The sequence below is a fragment of the Sciurus carolinensis genome, chromosome 2 (assembly GCF_902686445.1).
Source record: "Sciurus carolinensis chromosome 2, mSciCar1.2, whole genome shotgun sequence".
NCBI classification, from domain to species: domain Eukaryota; kingdom Metazoa; phylum Chordata; class Mammalia; order Rodentia; family Sciuridae; genus Sciurus; species Sciurus carolinensis.
The window spans coordinates 5,282,558-5,302,005 of record NC_062214.1 but is presented as its reverse complement, the minus strand read 5'-3'; the positions used below and the strand labels follow the sequence as shown (position 1 = coordinate 5,302,005).

Genomic DNA, 19,448 nt, shown 5'->3' with positions numbered 1-19,448 from the left:
TGTGCCCCCGCCCCGGAAGGAGGAGCCGGTTTCCTCGGCGCTTTCCGGACGACACCGGAAGTGGCTCTGGGACGCATGCGCCGTGTTTCCGCGGTAATTGGGGCTGTTGCTACCACCAGCTCGAGGAGGCTCGGGCTCCCGGCGTTCCTGCTCGCGCTACCTCGCCCGGTTCCTCCGCGCCAGAGCCTGTCTGCAGGCTCCTCGGGCCCTCTCGCTGCCCGCCGCGGCGCGACCCTCAGGTAGGCCCCGGGCCGGCCGTTGCCGCGCCACGCCGCCCGCGGAGGCCGGAGTCCCCTGCGGGGTGCGCCTGGTTGTAAGGCGGCGCTTGGGCAGAGGCTCCGCGAAGCTCGGCCGGGGTCTGAGGGGGCCCCGGGGGGCGCCTAGGGTGGGGTCTCGTCGTTGCGCTTGTAGGGAAACTGAGGCCCCGGGGAAGGTCTCCCTGGGTTAAGGCAGGCTTGTCGCCTTGCCCGTCCCCCTAGACGTCTGGCTGTCCAGGAGGCACACGTCGCCTCCTCGCAGAAGCCTCTGCAGAAGGGCATCCTTCGCAGATTGCTTTGTTGCACTTGCCAGTCGCGGGAACCGAGCGTTCCTCCTGACGTGTGCGCTGCACACTTCCCCGGGCCAGCCTGCGTGCTGCGGGACCGGGTGTGCCTAGGGGAAGGACCAGGCAGCTGCCGGCCCTCTTGGAGCATGGGATGGATTGTAAACAAGAAAATGCAGGTCGGTTCCCAGAGCCTCCAAGAATACAAGGTGTGTGACAGGAAGGATGGATTCGTTAAATTAGGGAAGCTTCTGAGAGGGTGATGTTTAAAGAACTGAGCTGACAGCTTCATGAAAGTCCACCTAGCAGAACGTGAATTTCCCTGCTAAGGAGTACATTTTGACGAATTTGGGAAATTGTGTATAGTTGCATAAACATCACCAGACAGTTTTAGAACGTTTCCCTCACCCCAGAACGATCTGAGAAGCTTTTGGACTGAGATATGAAGATTCAAAAGGAGGCAGCTGGGGAGTTGGGGGGACGGGTGGGCCAATCATGAGGGTCTGAAGGACCATCTAGTAAGATGCACCAGAAGCGGCCAGCAGAGCTGTGCTGAGGTGCAGCAGGGAGGGAGGGAGGAGATCGACAGGTCCTTGGGTACCCTCCCTTCTGAACTTCTTGGGACTTCCCAGTGTCCAGCACAGCATGTGGCCCATGCCAGGTGATAAGTGGCTGACTGACTCTTGCCTGGAGTCCTATGAGTCCATCCCTGATGGCAACTTGAATGTTGGGCAGAGGTGGAACAGAAACATTTGTTAAGAGCCAATTGTGCTTCAAGTACAGTGTGCACAACCTTCGTTTGGTTCTTATAACTCTGTGAAGTAGATATCGGTGTCTTTATCTTACAGATGAAAAAGTCAAGACTAAGGTACTTGCCCAGAGCCATATAACTGGTTTCTAGACCCTGGTTACAGAAGCCCTGGCATTCCTGCACTTGTTCACTCAGGCAGCTAACTGATGCTTCAGGTTCACTTTACAGCTCAGGATAGAGATGAGGTTGGCAAGTGCCACAGCCTCTCACAAGTTTGCTTTCTGAATATTCATATGCTCATAGCTGTTGCTCTGACCTTTTATATCTACACTTCATATTTCATGAAGCCAGATGCCTTCCCCAAATTCCTTGCTGTTTCTCCATTCTCTGTTGTCCTGTTTAATGATGTTGCCCTCATTAACTAGTATGTCACTGAGCCATTAGGCTTCTTTTGGAGAGGTGACTGATGTGGTAGACTTCTGAATGTAAAAATTTGCTAACCAATTGAAAATGTAGTATCAAAGCATGTGAATCTTTAGGAAATTATGCATAGACTTTCTCCTTAGAAGGGGGAAAAGAGAAGGAAAAGTTGCTTATTGTACCTAGTATGTGCTAGACACTGCATTTTCTGCATATCTGATTTGACCCTCTGTGCAGACCTGGAGAACATACAGTATTCTCTGTTTGCAGAGCAGGAAAATGAGGCCTGGTTACTTTAAGGTTCCTGCTCTGGTGAGTGGCAGAGGTCCCGTTCAGACTCTGGTGGACCTGCTAGTTATGCCCTGGAAAAAACTTGGTGACGATTCTTTTTGGATAAATGTCTGTGACCTAACACCAAAACTTTGGGAACTCAGGTGGACCACAGTGGATTACTTTTTAAAAACTACTAAATACAAGTCGCTGAGTCCCTTCTAGGACTTGTTTTTCTAGGTGACTTCATGTAGATGTTGAACTGACCAGAGCACAGTGTGGGAAGAAAATGAACTCCTGCTAAGGGAGAGCTGAAAACAGGTTCTTCTGTCTTTTCTGTTGAAACGCGCAAATGTATTTCCTAGCTGGTAACTGAAAACCACTCTGGTGTACTGTATCAGTATTGGTTCATTAGTTGACAAATGTGTCACGCTCTATCAGATATCAAGAATCGGGGAAACTGATGTGAAGTATATGGAAATTCTCCTGTCTTTTTGATTTTCTCTAAATCTGAAACTGTTCTAAAATAGAAAGCTTTTTTTTAGAGGGGGGGGTACAGGAGCACTTAACTATGAACCACATCCCCAACCCTTTTTGTAGTTTATTTAGACAGCGTTTCACTGAGTTTCTTAGAGCCTTGCTAAGTTGCTGAGGCTGGCTTTAAACTTGCAATCCTCCTCCCTCAGCCTCTTGAGCTGATGGGATTTTAGGCGTGTTGCCACCACACCCAGCAGAAAGCATATTTTTAAAAATCAGTCGGCTTATTGTATACTTAGATCTCTTCTGCAGAAAGAAGCCTGGCATGGAGCCACTTCGAGTATTTTCTTTCTGTGACTTAAGATCTTTTATTGCCTCTCAGTGCATTTTTTTTTAAAAATATTTTTTAGATGGTGATAGACGTTTATTTATTTATTTATTTATTTATTTATTTATTTATTTACATGTGGTGCTGAGAATCGAACCTTGTGCCTCACACATGCCAGGCAAGCGCTCTACCACTGAGCCACAACCCCAGCACCTCAGTGCATTTTATTACTTAAGAAAGAACCTGTCCCTAACATCTTCCATTTTATTTTTTAGAGCCAAAATGAGTCTGTTTGGAACAACTTCAGGTTTTGGAACTGGTGGGACCAGCATGTTTGGCAGCACAACCACAGATAATCACAACCCTATGAAGGTACTGCCTCATGGCGTTTTCTACATCCGCAGCATCAGGAGAAACAGACGGCTGGGGACCCTCCTTTGGAATGAAAGCTCTGACATTTTGTCTAGCCCGATTTCCCGGAACGCTGGAGCACAGAAATACCTGTGTCCTGGACTAGTGTCCGGTTCCTCTTGACTTGCCAGGTCTCTAGAATCACCCAGGTGACTGTGAGAAGTGCAGATTCCCAGGGCCAAGCTGAGGACTGTCGAATCGGCATTTCTGTGCTAGTGGTGGTGGGGTGGGGGTAGTAGCTGTGATCAGTCACTTGGAGCAAGAGTGAATTGGGCCACCATGTAGAAAAGGTGGCTTTGGACCTTTCATTTAGTGTGCTGTTTCTAGTCCCAGAAGGCTAGTACTTTCCCTGGCTTGTTGGATCAAAGGGAAGGTCTAAGTCAGTTCCTGAGGCAAGAAAAGTCCGCCACGGTTTGTTCAGTGAGAACACTGTGATGATGTGTACATTTCAACATTGATTTCCCTCCCCAGGATATTGAAGTGACATCTTCTCCTGATGATAGCATCGGGTGTCTGTCTTTCAGCCCTCCGACCTTACCTGGGAACTTCCTTATTGCAGGATCGTGGGCTAATGACGTGAGTGCTCCCTGAGTGCATCTTCTCTAAAGCCTGTCTCTGTGTGGGCACAGTTGACGTTCCTTAGCTCCGTTCTGATCCAAGTGAGTGGATCTGAGCTAAGATTACATACATGGTCTTTTCCAAGAAACCAACATAGAGACTGTGACCCCTTCTGAATGGAGACATCACAATCATGCATTGCTCCAGATTTCCTGCTCTAGTCCAGTGTGTTAAGGCATATTCCCAAACTGAGTACCATTCACTGAGAGGAATGTTACCCCTGTTGATGTACACAATTCCTTTCTTAGCATCCTGAAAATGTGCTTCTAGTCTATGTTCAACTTTAGATAATAGCACCAAGTCTGCCTAGACCGAATTATCAATTGTGTACAGAAAGACTAATCATAATGTACAAAAAAGAATGATAAAAATTGGTAGAGTACTAAGCACTGGATACAAAAGGGGTCTTCACAATGGAGTAAAAACCATTCAGCCACATTTACCTCAGAAAGAGACAAATTTACATGGTAAACTCTCTTTTTCTATCAAACTAACAAAAAGCTTAAAAGACTACTAGTGCCAGCAAGGATAAGCTTCAGCCTTCCATGTACTGCTGGTAGTATGCAAATCGGAACATTCTGGTAAATAATTGGCAGTGTTCTCAGAAATCCTTAAGTGTGACCCCTGTCCCAATGGTTGTCCTGGGGCTTGAGGAGGAAATATGATAAGGAATTAGTCGTTACACAGCTAAGTCCTGTGTGCTTATTGTCTCCATGTTACAAGTCAGGATGCCGAGGCTTAGAAGTACACAGTTGATCCAAGTTCCACAAGTGCCAGCTGGGGTACACAGGGAGCTCAGGGCTGTACTCCTTGATACTGCCTGAGGGCACCTCCTTAGAAATTGACTTTATACCAGTGGTGATGACAATTGGGTATTTAAATGGTGGAATACCATTTTCAAGGTTTCTGGAAAAGCAAACTGACCTGCAACAGGGAGACGGGCAGTGGGGGAAAGAGGGAAGGACTAGGGAGGAGGAAAGTCAAAGTTAGACAAGTTTACTTTTATAAAGATTTTATTTGACTTACTGCTAAAAATTTTTTTAGAACATTTCAAGATGAATAGACTCATGGGCTAGTGAGAAAAGTTGCAGTTACAAAAGTAACAATACTGTGTAATCTAGGATTTTCAAGAAAATCTGTAGACATTAAAGAAAGACTGAAAGTACATTAATTGTTAACCATGATCATAGAGTTAGGGTGGTGGTGTTTTTAGGTTGGTTGGTTTTTTTGTGGTGCTTGGGGATTGAACCCAGGACCTCATACATGCTAGGTAAAGCACTCTACACCCCTGAGCTACCCCCCAAGCCTGATTTAGAGCTATTTTTATTTTGTCATATTTATGAAATCTCTAAGTAAATTGCATTACTTTTACAAACAGGAAAAGTGAGATTAAAAATGAAAGCATTCAGAGTAGAAAAGTAAATTTCTACTTCAGTCTTGATTCTCTAAATAGTTATGTATAATAGTCTATTCTTACTTATTATTACTTAGTTTTGCAATACTAGGTGTTGAACCCACAGCCTCTGTACGCTGAGCTACATTCCAGCCCTTTTTATTTTGAGACAGAGTCTCATTAAATTACCCAGGGCTGGCCTTGAGCCCTCTTCTCTTCTGTGTCAGCCTTCCAAGTAGCTGAGATTACAGGTGTGTGCCTCTACTTCTACTTTAAAAGACAGATATCTCATAGATGTGATGAGGAAATTATTTGCAGTTTTAAGTTAAGCAATAGGATTGTATGTTTTAATAGCTCAGAAGCAGAAAAATAGCTCCTTCTATATACATTTTGATGACTTTGTTCTTAAAATTAGATGATTAGGTTGATAGAAGAGTTTGTGTATGAATTCTACACTGCGTTCCTGGGTACATGCATGTAGTGCACCATGAATTGCCTCACTTGCTTGAGTTGGTCTTTCTTACAGGTTCGCTGCTGGGAAGTTCAGGACAGTGGGCAGACCATTCCAAAAGCCCAGCAGATGCATACTGGACCCGTGTTGGACGTCTGCTGGAGTGATGTATGTTCCAGTCCATCTTCCACATTCTCTTCTACTTAAAGTGCTGTGTGATTCACAATAGTTCACAACAGGAACCCAAGCACAGGTCAGGTGTCCCCCATCTGATATGCTTGGGACCAGAGTGTTTCAGATTTCAGGACTTTCTAGATTTGGGAATATTCACATGGACTCTACCAGTTAGCTTCCCTGACCATTTGAGCAATGAAAGACACTGAACTTGGGAGCATTTTGGTTCCTTGGATTAAGGATGCTCAACCCATAGTGTGTATATGTCCACGTTGTAGGAACTCCAAGTTTCTGAGTATGAATGTAAAAATTAATTGTCACTCTCAATTAATTTAAAAATGTAAAAATTTAATGTAAAAATTAAATGTCACTCTAACTCTTAAGTTAGGTACTCTCTCTGAAAGCTTTGCTTTCATTAAAACCATTTGTTTTATTGATATGTTACCTGGAGCAAGAAATTATGTCATTTCTTGAAGTCTTTCCTATCTCTAAATACATGAGCTTATGTTTTAAAGTTGGAAATTTTAGTATTCCAGAAATACCTAGAGGGGGAACAAAAGAATACTTCATATTATTAAAGATTTGAATTGTTTCAGGCTTTTCAACTTCTTTTTTTTCTCAGATCCTGAATGTAAGCACATGCACATATATATACAAGTTTGTTCTGAGCTTTTTTTTTTTTTTTTTCTTTTCGTTATTTATTTTTTCTTCCTTTCTTTTTCATATTGAGGAGAGTTTAATGATGAAGTGACCATTTGCAAGGAAATGGGACAGGAGGGTGAGGCGCCTGTGCCGTGGCAGTGGGGCGGACGGTTGCGTTCTAAAGGAGCCACCGTGGAGGGCTGGCCCCTCAGCAGCAGGTGCCAGGGAGGTGTTGACACCCAGTCTCACTGCTTCTACATGATGCTAAGGAAGCCAAGCCTCCAGGCTTCGTACCTGACTTTTCTGATCAGATTTGTCAGGTTATCTTTAGACATTTATTTATTAGGCATACAGTAAAACTGAAGCTTCTGGTGTGTAGCTTTGTTTTGAGGAGCACAGTCGTGTTCGAGATGCAGACCAGATCCATCAGCCCCAGACACCCTCCTGCCCTTTTGTAGTCTGGCCTTCCCAGCTCAGCCCCTGGAAACCATCAAACTATTTTCTGTCCCAAAAGTTTTGCTTTCCGAGAATATCATACAAATGGACATACAGGATATAAACTTTAAGCCTTAGCTTCTCTCTCAGTGTCCTGCGTCGGACTCAGCCAGGGGCGAGAGTCACTCCTTCCTCGTTGCTGAGCGGTGCTCCGTGTGTGCAGTGTTACTGTCTGTCCAGCTGGTCGGATAACTCTGCATCCAAGGTTTATAGCATCACCACCGTACATTCACTGATGGAAAGAGGAGCAGGTTTCGCCTCTTTTTCAGATGGAGAATTGGTGGCTTCTAGGGGGAGAAATTGTTGCTAAGGAAGGATGGAAGATCTCTGAGCTCTGAAACCAGAAGTGAAATGGTCTAGGCCAGGGGCTAGGGGACTCTGACTGTGAGCCAAATCGGCCTTGCCTGCTTCTGTAGGTGCAGGTTATTTGGGGTGTAGCCACACGCCTCTACCCCGGATGCACATGGCAGTGCCAGGACAGGCCTGCTTGTGGCTTTACTCAGTGACTGCTAGCATAGACCAGCAACTGTGGTAAAGTAATATAGTTTTATCACACGTACGTTGGATTGCCATTAGACATGGAACTGAACAAAGTAATAATGATTATATGTACGTGTGTGTGTGTATAGAGAGAGTAAGTGTGGCAAATGTTTACAGTTGGTGAATCTGGGTGAAATGTTTATGGGTGTTTACATTTGTTTATTTTTCTGGTACTGGGGATTGAACCCAATGGTGCTCTACCACTGAGCTTCATCCCCTCCCCTTGTCTTTTTTTTTTTTTTTTTTTAATTTTGCAACAGGGTCTCACTAAGTTGCCCAGGCTCACCTCAAACTTGCAATCCTCCTACCCCAGCTTCCTGAGTTGCTGGGATTCCAGGCGTGCACCGCTATGTCTGGCCTGCATTGTGTTATTATCGCAGCTTTTCTGAAGACTTAAATTTCTTAAATGCAAAAGGATTTTAAAAGTAGCCCGAAGTTGCCTTTGGGAAGAAAGCTGGGAAAAGAGATGAGACATAGTTTTCACTATATAACTTTAAGTGATATTTGATGAATTTTTTAAATATTCTATTTATATTTAACCTCTTAAGTCAATAAAATATAGAGCCAAAAGTGTGTTTTGTTTATGGTGACCTGCAGTATGGTGGTCCCCAAATAATTGGAAAAATAAAAATTATAAAACAAATATGTTCACCTGGTATCTGAATTTACATAGATTTAATTTTTCTAAGAATGACAAATTTTCTCCATTTTGTTTTAGGATGGGAGCAAAGTATTTACAGCATCCTGTGATAAAACTGCCAAAATGTGGGACCTTAATAGTAACCAGGCAATACAGATTGCACAGGTAACAAGCCCTCTGCGACAAGACTGCTGCCCAGGGTTGTGATGAGCATATAATAGTTCGATGTTACAGAAAAAGAACACTGTGAGTGTACCAAGTCAGTTAAACTCAGTGTGTTAGAGAGCTCTTTAGCACAAAAATAACATGTTTTTTGTCCATTTTTGTTGTTTCTAGTATTTTCGTGGAGCCTTTGGCATGTGTGTTCCCGGTACGTGTGGGTGGTGCCATCAGGAGTCAGTGGCGTTAGAACCTATAAAGACAAGGGCTGCTGGTGTTCCTTGGCATGGCCGTGTGGCATCCCCACGCCTGTGTGTGGCTTGCCTTTCGCCAGCCCATTTGCCTGGTCGTCCTCAGGTGTTCACTGAGCGGCCCTGTGCCAGGCACTGCCTTCAGGGTCTAGCAGTACGGCCTCAAGCAAGCGGGACACTTCCACATTCCCACAGAGCTTCTGTGGTGTGCCTGGGGCAGCAGGCAGGTTCTCCCACAAAGGGTGCTGAGCAGGGGCCGCAGTAGTGAGGCAGTGAGCCTGCAGCTGCAGCCCAGCCTAGTGGGGCTTCCACAAGAGCCTCTTGGCAGCCGCGTGTTTCCAGGACACTGTCACGTACTGGGATCACAGTATCACCTACTGGAGGCTGTCCTCAATCTCACTTTAGTATGTATGTAAAACTGGTGGAGTTCTCTGTTAGCTAGTTCTGCATATCTCCACAGGGAGGGCCTTACTGTCACTTTTAGTTATGAGTAAAAGTCAAATTGAAGTTTGTAAAATGGAAGGTGGGTATAGGCTCTTGTGTCAGATTGACTACATTTGGTCCTGGGGAAGCATTGAAATGTCCTTTGATTTTTGTGTGGTATGACCTGTTTTAATTAGTTCCTTTTCTTCGACTTTCTAGAAGTGAAGGTATTGAGCACCTTGTTATGTCACATTGACCTGTTTGGTTTCTGTCTTGTTGAAAGCATGACGCACCTGTTAAAACCATACATTGGATCAAGGCTCCGAACTACAGCTGTGTGATGACGGGGAGCTGGGATAGGACTCTGAAGGTGCGGTGTGCGGGGAGGGCGTGCGCCGAAATGGTGGACCTGCTCTTCCTGGGTAGACTGCAGCTTGAACACACACTCACAGCTCCTTTTGGTTTTTAGTTTTGGGATACCCGGTCGTCAAACCCCATGATGGTCTTGCAGCTCCCTGAGAGGTGTTACTGTGCTGATGTGGTAAGGAGTTTCATTTCCTTGAAAATAGCAATATAGCATTTGTTACCTCCTGGCATTCTGCAATTAGTGGGTGACTGACAATCCCTCCTTTATTTGCAGGTATGGGAGTGTAATTCAAATTACCCTAGTCACCGTAGTTGGTTTGGGGCTACATTTGTCCAGGACTCCTGAATACTGGGTTTTGGTCACTTTTTGAACATATGCAGCTAGCTACATGCCATTCCTAGTGTGGATTCATTGTGTGATGGTAGGAAAGCTCGTAGTGATTCTGTGGGGTGATTCCAGTCTTCAGAGGCCTGTCTGTGAGATGGAAACCAAGGTGCTTTTTCCATCTATTTAGTCAAGAGTCAAGGTTTTATACCAACTGCCTGAGAAATTCCACTTTTAGGAATTTGTCATGAGAAAATGATGGGTACAAGTGGTCTTCCCCGACATGATGTCGTGAAACCCTGGAAGTGACCCAGTGGGGCTACATGGTTGCACAGTTAAACAGACCCACTGACCTGTGGGGCGTTCATTTGAGGGAGCACCAGGCAGCCACTGCGATGTTCTCAGAAAAACGTGAGCTCTGTGCTGGTGCTCGTAAGGACACGGTTGCACAACGCTCAGAAGACTGGAATTGGGTGTGCCACCGTGTCAGGTGTGGTCATTTGAAGGGCTGGTGTGGGGGTGGGGTTGTGGCTCAGTGGTAGAGCTTTCCTTGCACGTGTGAGGCACTGGGTTTGATCCTCAGTACCACATATGAATAAATGAATAAAGACCCATCGACAACTAAAAAATGTTGATGCCTTTGGATTATTAAACTTTTAAGAAGTTTGAGTTTTTGTGACTAAGAATAGAAAACCCACTCCTTCTTGTTAAGAGTCTCCATTTCCCTATTGTCTAGATCTACCCAATGGCCGTGGTGGCGACTGCAGAGAGGGGCCTGATCGTCTACCAGCTAGAGAACCAGCCCTCTGAATTCAGGAGGATAGAGTCTCCCCTGAAGCACCAGGTGAGCCCAGCCTCACCCAGGGAAGCTGGGTTGAGCACCTGCCTGTCAGACTACAGTGGCACCTGCTTGAAAAGACTGGAGGTTGTTTTAGGGGGTGAATTTAAGGAGACAGTTTGGTGAGTAAATGCCCTTCTGTGGGGAGCCCACCTCACCTGTTCTCCACAGACATCCCCTGGGTGGCCGAGTGCTGCTGAGTAAACCCGCCCCCCCGCTGGGTCGGTCCCTCGTGAGCTCATCGCCTCCATCGTCAGCTCTCACGTGGTCACAGGCTTCTCTAGCTTCTTGACTCACCAGACATCTGTGCCTCCTTGAATTCATGCCCTCAGAGTAACTTGCAGGCTCTTCAAAGCAGGTGCAGCCAACTGGGCGATGGCTTCGTCTTCCTGCTGGCCACAGGACTGCTGGGCCTGCTTCACTCTCCTTCCTCAGACCCAGACTGCCCCTTTAGCCTTTGTCTCAGCTTCTGTTCAGCGAATAAAGGACCCTCCTCATCTTCTTCCTGCTGGATTTGCAAGTCTGCGTGCACCTGTGCTTTTCCCTGTCTCCCGTCAGGTGGAGTGGGAGTCTTAGGCCAGTTTTATGGTGGGACTCTGCCCTGCCGAGTAGCAGGAACCTGACACAGTCCAGTTTCACTCTCCTGTAGCCCGAGCTCTTGGTTCGTCACCCACAGGTGCTCAGGTCTGGTTCATCACGCCTTCCTCCTTCAGCTCCACCTGTATTCTTTTTCCCTTCATAGTCAGGTGTCTGCCATGACCTGTGTTTGTCCCCTTCCAAACTTACTGAAACTCTGATGTGATGGCCATTGGTTCCTCACCAGTAATTCCAGTGAACCCTGACAAGTTGCTTGAGGTCACCACTGCTGGAGTCTGCTCCTGAGCTGCCAGCCCTTGGCTCGGTGCCGCCAGCCTCTTCTGCGGTCTGGCTGCTGCCGCCTCCCCCTTGTGGCTCTTTGCTGGATGTTGAGATTCCCCACTTACCTTCCTGGGCGGCCGTCTTCTGACCAGGGCTCATCTCCTGTTCATCACTGCCGCAGTCATGCTTGTCTAGAGACGTGGGCCCCCAGCAGACCCTGCTCTGTACTCCCAACAAGGACACCCACAAACTGGCAGCTCCTTTGTTTCTCCCAGAGGTCCTCACCTAGTAGCACCCCTCTCCAAACCCAGGACCCCTTTCTGTGGCTCTTTTTCCAATATTTCTTCTCCTTGGAATTCTCCCTAGTGCCATGCTGTGTGTACCAATTTTCCCTACTTGCCCCAGTGCCATGCCGTGTGTGTGTGCCCATGTGCACACACGTGTACACATACAAATGTGTGATTTGCATATATAAACACCAGTGGTCAGGACCTGCCTCTTCCTACCACTCCTTCCTCCTTCCCTGTGCCTGATGCACGTGCTCCAGCTCTCACTAGATGGCACCTCCGCTTGCTTGATGGTCGGAGGTAGAGTTAGAAGTCACTCTTGAGTCACCCCTCCCTCCTCCTCTCCTATCATTTGTCACCATGCTCCTTCACTTCCACCTGGGAACTGCTCTGGAATCTCTCCTTCCTCTCCCTCCGCCACCACGTTCAATCCAGGTCTTGGCACTTAGGTGAGAACTTTATAACACGGGCTTAGCAGTGATTGCTTGGGTGACACACCAGAAGTATAGGGAACAAAAGCAAAAATGATCGAATGAAGACATGCAAATGCAAGGCTTCTGTGCAGCAAAAGGAACCAGTGAGAAGGCAGCCTGCGAGAGGGAGAAAACGTTTGCAAACTACACGTCCGATCAAGGGTGACTTTCCAGTGTACATGAGGACTCCTGCAACTTGAAAGCAAAGACAGACCTGGTGGAAACATGGGCTGAAGACTTAAATGGACATTGCTCGAAAGAAGATATGGAGGTGGCCAGTGTTACTACTCACCAGGGAAATGCAAACAGAAGACCGTGAGACATCCCCTCACACCTTTGGGACCACTACCAGGATGTGACAAGACAAGTGGCCAAGATTGGGAGAAGTGGAGCCCTGTGGACTCTTGCAAGGCAGCAGGGTGACGAAGCCAGCGTGGAGACAGAGGGAGCCTCTGACAACATCAGAAGCAGCACTGCAGAACCGGCAGTCCTCCTCCCGGATGCTCCTCTAGAGAAGGGCGGTGCTCGAGCTCTGTGCTCACTGCCGTCAGGCACTAGCCCGGTGGGCGGCTGGAGAAAGCACAGGTGTGAGCGCCGAGGGTGCTCAGCCTTGAGAGAAGGAGGAGAGCCTGCGGTTGTGGCAGCGTGATGAGCCTGGAGGACGTTGCCCCTTTACTGCGAGGTCCTCAACGTCCTCTCCTGGCTTCCTGAGACGCAGCACATTGGCCTCTGTGGTCACCAAGCCTCTGCCTTCTGTCTAACGCTAACAGCAGTGCGTACAGATCAGGATTCCCTCCTCCCCTTGGCCTCTGGGAACCACCACTCTCCTGGAAGCTTCTGTGGGATCTGCTTTTTAAAAACCATAGTTATTAACATATCGTTCAGACTATTGAGTTTCACCAGGGTGTTTCCACAAGTGTAGGTGCTGAGCTTTGATCATGTCCCCCTGCACGCTCCTCCCCTCCTCCCCGCCTTATAGTCCCCTTCTGCTTTTAGGTTTTTAAAGCATGTCTGGCTCATTCCATTTACCGTGCTGACCCCAGTCCTCCGTCTTCCTGCACGACAGGGTCTCATTCTTCATGGTTGCATACTGTTCTGTGCCGTGTTTTCTCCGTTCCTCGGGGGTCCGGCACTGAGGCTGGTTTCTTATCTTGGCTGCTAAGAGTGGTGCTGTGCTCTCATGTGGTTCAGGGTCTCTCTGGTGTGCTGACTTCATTTCCTTTGGATAAATCCAGGAGTGCTACAGCTGGAGTGTGTGGCAGTTAGTTTTTTAAGCAACTCTTCTCCATAGTGGCTGTACTAGTGTACATCCCACCAACATTTCACTTTACATCTCCACCAGTATTCTTTGATAATAGCCTAAAATGGTCAAGTTCATTGAAATAAAGAGCAGATCCTGGTGTCACTTGTGTGTAGCATGTTCACAGTTAATATATCAAGTGCTGCCCAGTTTGCCGTCTCCACACTGTTGCCCCACAAGGCGGGCCTGGCAGACGTTGTCTGCCAGCTGGAGAAGAGGAGCCACACCAACGCAGGTGACGTCCTGAAGGGCACCGACTAGCTAGGTGGTGGTGGCTGCTGATGGAAGGGAGCACCTCCCAGCCCAGCAGGAGTCGTGTGTTTTGCTGGGGTGGACAGGGCCTTCCAGGGTGGCAGATGGAGAAGGGACAGTTGCAGTCATACAGTTTGGACACAAAAATCATACGGCTGTCAAAGAGTTAGAAAGCAATGCTAACTGGGGAGCAAGAGTGCCTTTGTCACATTGGAACAGTGCCCCTGGTTCCCTAAGACCTGAATGGAGTGACAATCCCACTTCCACATTGATTCGTACATATTTAATTATGGTAATGTACTTTTTTTCTTTTTAACCATAGCATCGTTGTGTGGCTATATTTAAAGACAAACAGAACAAGCCAACTGGCTTTGCTCTGGGGAGTATCGAGGGGAGAGTTGCTATTCACTACATCAACCCTCCAAATCCGTAAGTGGAACTCAGCCAACTGGAAATCATACTCAAGATTTGTTTTTTAAAGGGAAGACTTAGAAGTGCCTTTGTTTTTCAGTGCCAAAGATAACTTCACCTTTAAATGTCATCGATCCAATGGAACCAATACTTCAGCTCCACAAGACATCTATGCGGTACGTCTATAGAAACGTAACTCTGACCTGAAAAGTAGACACAGAACCAGACCCGGAGTCGGTTCTCCAGGTGATTAGAGGGGCAGAAAAGACATCCGGAGAGCACGGGGAGCCTGTGTATGTTCTCTGGAGGTAAAGGGCTTAGGACTGGGTTTCAGTTTTCTGTTTTTATGAACATGTTGTCTGATTCGTTCTCAGTCTGTTTTAAAACGCAGGCTTGAGGTGGTTTGGGAGCGCGTGGTACCGTCACGTGTGCAGGTAGACGGTTTTCACACGTAGCCAGGACAGAAATCGCTGTTCACTGAAAAAGAAAAAGGCCTTCTCCTGAGGCGCACCCCAGGGTGTTCCTGGCAGTGCACACGTTAGCTTCTGTGCCCTGTGTGCCTCGCGGGGCGGGGTTTCGTTCTGTTCTGGCAGTCGATTCAGGAGGGGGTAGTGAGATGTGACTTAGTCTTTTGCCTCCTAATTCCTGCAGGAAGCAGGTGCTGGCACAGACCTGCCTCTCCTCCACACCTGCCTCTGCTTGTCACCCCTTCCAGGTAAATGGAATCGCATTCCACCCTGTTCACGGTACCCTTGCAACTGTGGGGTCTGATGGTAGGTTCAGCTTCTGGGACAAAGACGCCAGAACAAAGCTAAAGACTTCAGAGCAGTTAGATCAGCCGATATCAGCTTGCTGTTTCAATCACAATGGAAACATATTTGCCTACGCTTCCAGCTACGACTGGTCCAAGGTGAGAGTCCCCAGCCCGCTCCCGGCACTCAGGCGACAGAGGCAGGGTCTGGACCCAGGCTTAGGCTGGGACTGTGCCTTTCCTCCAGACTCACTGTGTCTCCTGGGAAGGTCATCATCACCTCACTGTCGGTGACTAGTAGGCCTGCCTCTCGGGCTGTGGTGGTTCAGTGCAGTCTTCATCAGGCCTGGCCCCGGAGGTGCTCCACAGTGCGGGCCAGCACCAGCTGTTCTCTGCTTGGTCACAGAGGCCTGGGCACACAGCAAGCTAGCGTCTGGGGAGCTTGGGTGATGCCCTGGATTTCTGGAAGGGGCTTTGGCCAGGGCATGGAGCTGCATGGCTTGGGCGGGAGTCAGGAGCTGGCAGGGTTCTGCCTGCCATCCCAGCCCCCTCGTGCAGTGCAGAAGCTGCTCTCTGCATCCGGCACTGTGATGCACACGCTCCTCTCTCAGTGCTCTTGCTGCTTCTCTCGGCTCTGTCCCTCTTCCCACTGCTGCTCGGGTCCTTCACTGGCCGTTTGCTCGTCTGTGCTGGCTTCTCCCCCTCTTGGCCAGGACTCGAGGAGCTCCTGCATGCCTGGGGCTCCATCTCTGTCCAGGCGCACCCCTGGCTCCTTGGTTCCCATGTGGCTGCTGGCCCCTCTCCCTGCTGCTCTTGAGTGTTTCCTCATCTCAGCCTGGCCAGCTGCACCTGCTGATTCTCCCAGCCCCTCTCCTATCCTCCAGGCTCTGCTGCTCCTGAGGTCACCTTAGTTTTGCCTCCTCAGAAGAGCTGGGCAGTGACAGGTTCTGCCCCTTCACGTGGCTGTCATACCTGTTCTGTCCTGTGTGTGTCCCCTCTCTTGGGGGCCTTGCCTTTTTGTCTTTTTTTTTTTTAAAGTATCCTTATTGAGGTTGGTTGACATGTAGCACGTGTCACACATTGAAAGTGCGCAGTGTGATCAGTTTCGATCTCTGAATGCCTCTGAAACCAACTGTCAAGATAATGAGTATGCATCTCCCCCGGGATCTCCACGGTGTTGCTGATGCCTCCCCCTCTGCACACACTAAGCCCCGGGTCTGCTTCCTGTCACCGTAGCCCATGTGCGCATTCCAAAATTTCTTAACAATAAAAGCCGCACCCCACACGCCCTTCCTCCCCCAGCTTCCTTCACCTAGCCGGGTGGTTTTGAAATGCACTATTCCCTTGTCACGTCACATCTCTGATCCTTTCCTTTTTCATGCCAAGTAGTGTTCCGTGGTGTGGACGACCACCATGGCTGTAACTACAGCAGCGACTTTGCAGGAGTGTGGACTTGCTACTCCACCTCCTCAGGTCAGGACCTGGCGACCCCCAGCTGCTGCCCCGGGCTAGGCTCTGAATCACCCATGCCCAGCCTGGCGTCTGCATCAGAGCCGCCCCTTTCCCTAAGCCACACTTGGGGCTCTGTGCGGTGCAAGCATTAAAAAAGTAGTAAAGTGAGAATGCTCATTTGCTTTGACTACTGCTTAAAAATGGTAGTAATGTAATTGGTCCAGGCAGTTAATGTCTGCTGACAGTGGGATTGTGCAGGTCACAGTCCAGTTGTAAAAACATCACCTCAGGAGTTTTTTATTGTTCTTGGCTCAAGCACTATTAGTATCAGCTTGCTGCTTGAATGTAACCTGTTCAGAAAGATGCACTTTGTGTATTGTGGTAAACTTCCAGAACTTTCTAAGCATACCCGTTGGTGTGTCATTGCAGCACAGGTGGCAGAGTGCGTGATTCGGGACTCACCTTCTGTCCCAGGCCTGTGCTCACTTGCTTTCTTTGTAGTCACCTGCCTTGCCCACCTCTTGGCACTTCCTAAAGGTGGGATCTGCTGGTGTCCCTGACCTCTGATATCCGATAGTCTGGGCAGCTGCCATTCCTTCCTGGGGGGTGATGTTCAGAGGGCTTGCCTGGCATCCCTGGCCCCAGGCCGCCTCCACCCCAGCAGGCGCAGCAGCACTGGGACCCCTGCTTTTCCCATCTGAGATGCCCAGGCCACGGGCCAGCTGCGCCCTTCCTCAGGTCAGGGTTGATCTTGACTCGAGGGTCCCAGTGTGGTGGTCTTACCAGTCATTGTGAGGGGCGTAAAGGACTGCCCCCCGCCCCCCCGCCCCCCCCGCCAGCAGGACACTGTGGAAAGACCTGCACTAGGCCCTTAACCTTGTCTCCAAGGACGGAAGTGTTTAACATTTGACTTCTTGTTCTCCACTTTGGTTTGTTCTGTTCCAGAATGGTCTACTTCCAGCACTTAGCACAGGAGCCAGATTGTAAAAAGGGCCACAGATGTTAACTGTTGCCTGTTAATAAGAAGATCCTTGGGTTTTTTTCTCTTTAGGGACATGAGTTTTATAATCCCCAAAAGAAAAATTACATTTTCCTGCGTAATGCAGCCGAAGAGCTAAAGCCCAGGAATAAGAAGTAGCAACCTGAGTCTTCTGGTGTCCAGAATTGTTTTCTCTCCACTCTGAGGGCTCCAGCTATGGGCACCTCGGCCATGGACATGGATTCCAACCCCTGGAGGAAAAAAGGTCACCACTGAGCAGGCAGCCGGGCCGTCCATGGTGACTCACCACCTCCGTTCCACTACCTGCTGCAGAGTTTTCCTGTAACTATAAGGGGATCAAAATCATTATAGAAGTTAGGGTCTTGTGGGCAGTGCCGGGTATTTTACTGTGCTTCATTCAGCAGCATATGTGTTAGAGAATTCTGGAAGCCAACTGTGAACCCCGCATTGTATTTTGTAATAAAATATTTTGAAGATTGCCACTAGCTCTCTTGTCCTCCCCCATCCCGACTGCCCCAGATCCTCAGCAGTGACCATCCTGCCAGCATCAGTCCTGGGCTTTGGATCGTGATTCCACACATCTTGGGAAATGCAAAAATCTCACAGCTTAGAAAAGGACTCCTGAGTGGTCATCTCTGCCCTGTGGCCTGTCTCGGCCCCTCCATGTGTTGGCAGGCAGGGTTGGAATGTGTTTCTTTTGCTTCCTTCTCAAGTGTTCCCAGTGCTTTCTGGCTCCACTGGGTAGTCTCCTGGCCATTCTGAAATGGGAACTATCCTTTTCCCGAGTGACAGGCCTTTGGTGGGCTGCCTTGCAAGGCCCAGGTGGGTGACACTGTGTGACCTTCAGGTTAGAACTAGGTCCCCTGCATGAGCGTCACTCTGAACTTGTGCCCCCAGTGGTGGTCGTGTTGTGTTGAGTGTTGCTTCTTCTCTCCATCTAATATCCTGGCTGGTAAGTGTCCAAAGTGAAACTCAGCATTGGATGTTTGAGGTTGTTGTATGTACCTGTGGTCAGCGCTTCAGATGCCACATTGCCTGGGGCTGCTGTGTGGGGAAACTCGCTTGCTGAGTGGGGGGTCTTGCCTATTCAGAAGCAGCAGTGAAAATAAAGTTTTCTGCTGAAAGAGTTTGCCTGTACTCCACGGTTTAAATTGTTTGTAGATCATGAATAAATTCAGACCCGTTAACTCTTGGCCCCTCTTTTTCAGCCTGAAAAATGATTTTTAGTGATTTTAAAAGCAGGTGTACTAGCTGCAGTGGTGCACGCCTGTCATCCCAGCGGCTCAGGAGGCTGAGGCAGGAGGTTCAAAACCAGCCTCAGCAACCGCGTGAGACCCTAAGCAACTCAGTGAGACCCTGACTCTAAATAAAATATAAAAAAGGGCTGGCTGTGGCTGTGGCTTAGTGGTTAAGTGCCCCTGGGTACCAAAAAGGAAAAAAAAAAAAAACAGTGTAGTAGAAAAAGAAACCTATATTTTCACATTAACGGTTCACCGCTAATCTCCCCTTCCCTGGATGAATCAGCCCTGTGGCTTTACGGTCTTGCACAAATGGGAAGATGGAGCAGAATTAGAGATTGTGTAGAGAGAGAGAGTCAAGCTGGATCATACATGGCAGCTTTCACTTGAGGTGGGAATGGACTTGTCAGCTTTAACTTGGCACAAGTGTTGTCATTCTTTTGAGCAGCCAGTGACTGGCTGTGGTTGAAAATAAGTCCAAGTCATGGATCTGATACGTGTTCTTTTCCAGGATTGGGCCATGCACATCATCAAAATGATAGTTGTTCTAATTGGCAAGTTTGAAACTTTTGCTTAAACCCAAGGTTGGACTTGGGCTGCCAGGAGTAAGGGAGCTCTGTACCCACACAGGCTGTGAATCCTAGTATGCAGGCCAGGGCTTAGGTCTCTGCCACCCAGACCCTGGAGCATAAAGTGTGATGAACCAGTGTTGAAATCACGACGCTTCTTAAAGTGTTCTCACACTTCTGAAATGTACCCAGAGTCTTTGAGGGGCTTCATTGTCCCTGTGGGCACCTGTACTGTGCCTTGCTTATGGTAGCTGCCCAGTAAGTATCGATCCTTAATGCTCAGGTTCAGGAGGGGCCAGGCAACCTTGGCTGCTGTAATAAAGGCCAGGTGGTGTTTCACCACT

At 48.4% G+C, this 19,448-nt stretch overlaps 1 protein-coding gene across 1 annotated transcript; it reads left to right on the top strand.

Annotated features, from left to right (window-relative positions):
- Positions 1-66: 66 nt before the first annotated feature.
- Positions 67-17,775, top strand: Rae1 (ribonucleic acid export 1). The gene is made up of 12 exons (XM_047539091.1): positions 67-239; positions 3,063-3,159; positions 3,670-3,774; positions 5,736-5,828; positions 8,230-8,316; positions 9,268-9,354; positions 9,454-9,525; positions 10,412-10,519; positions 14,006-14,112; positions 14,195-14,270; positions 14,810-15,004; positions 17,349-17,775. The coding sequence occupies exons 1-12, from the start codon at positions 76-78 to the stop codon at positions 17,433-17,435; spliced, it is 1,278 nt and encodes a 425-aa protein (XP_047395047.1). The 5' UTR covers positions 67-75; the 3' UTR covers positions 17,436-17,775.
- The last annotated feature ends 1,673 nt before the right edge of the window (positions 17,776-19,448 follow it).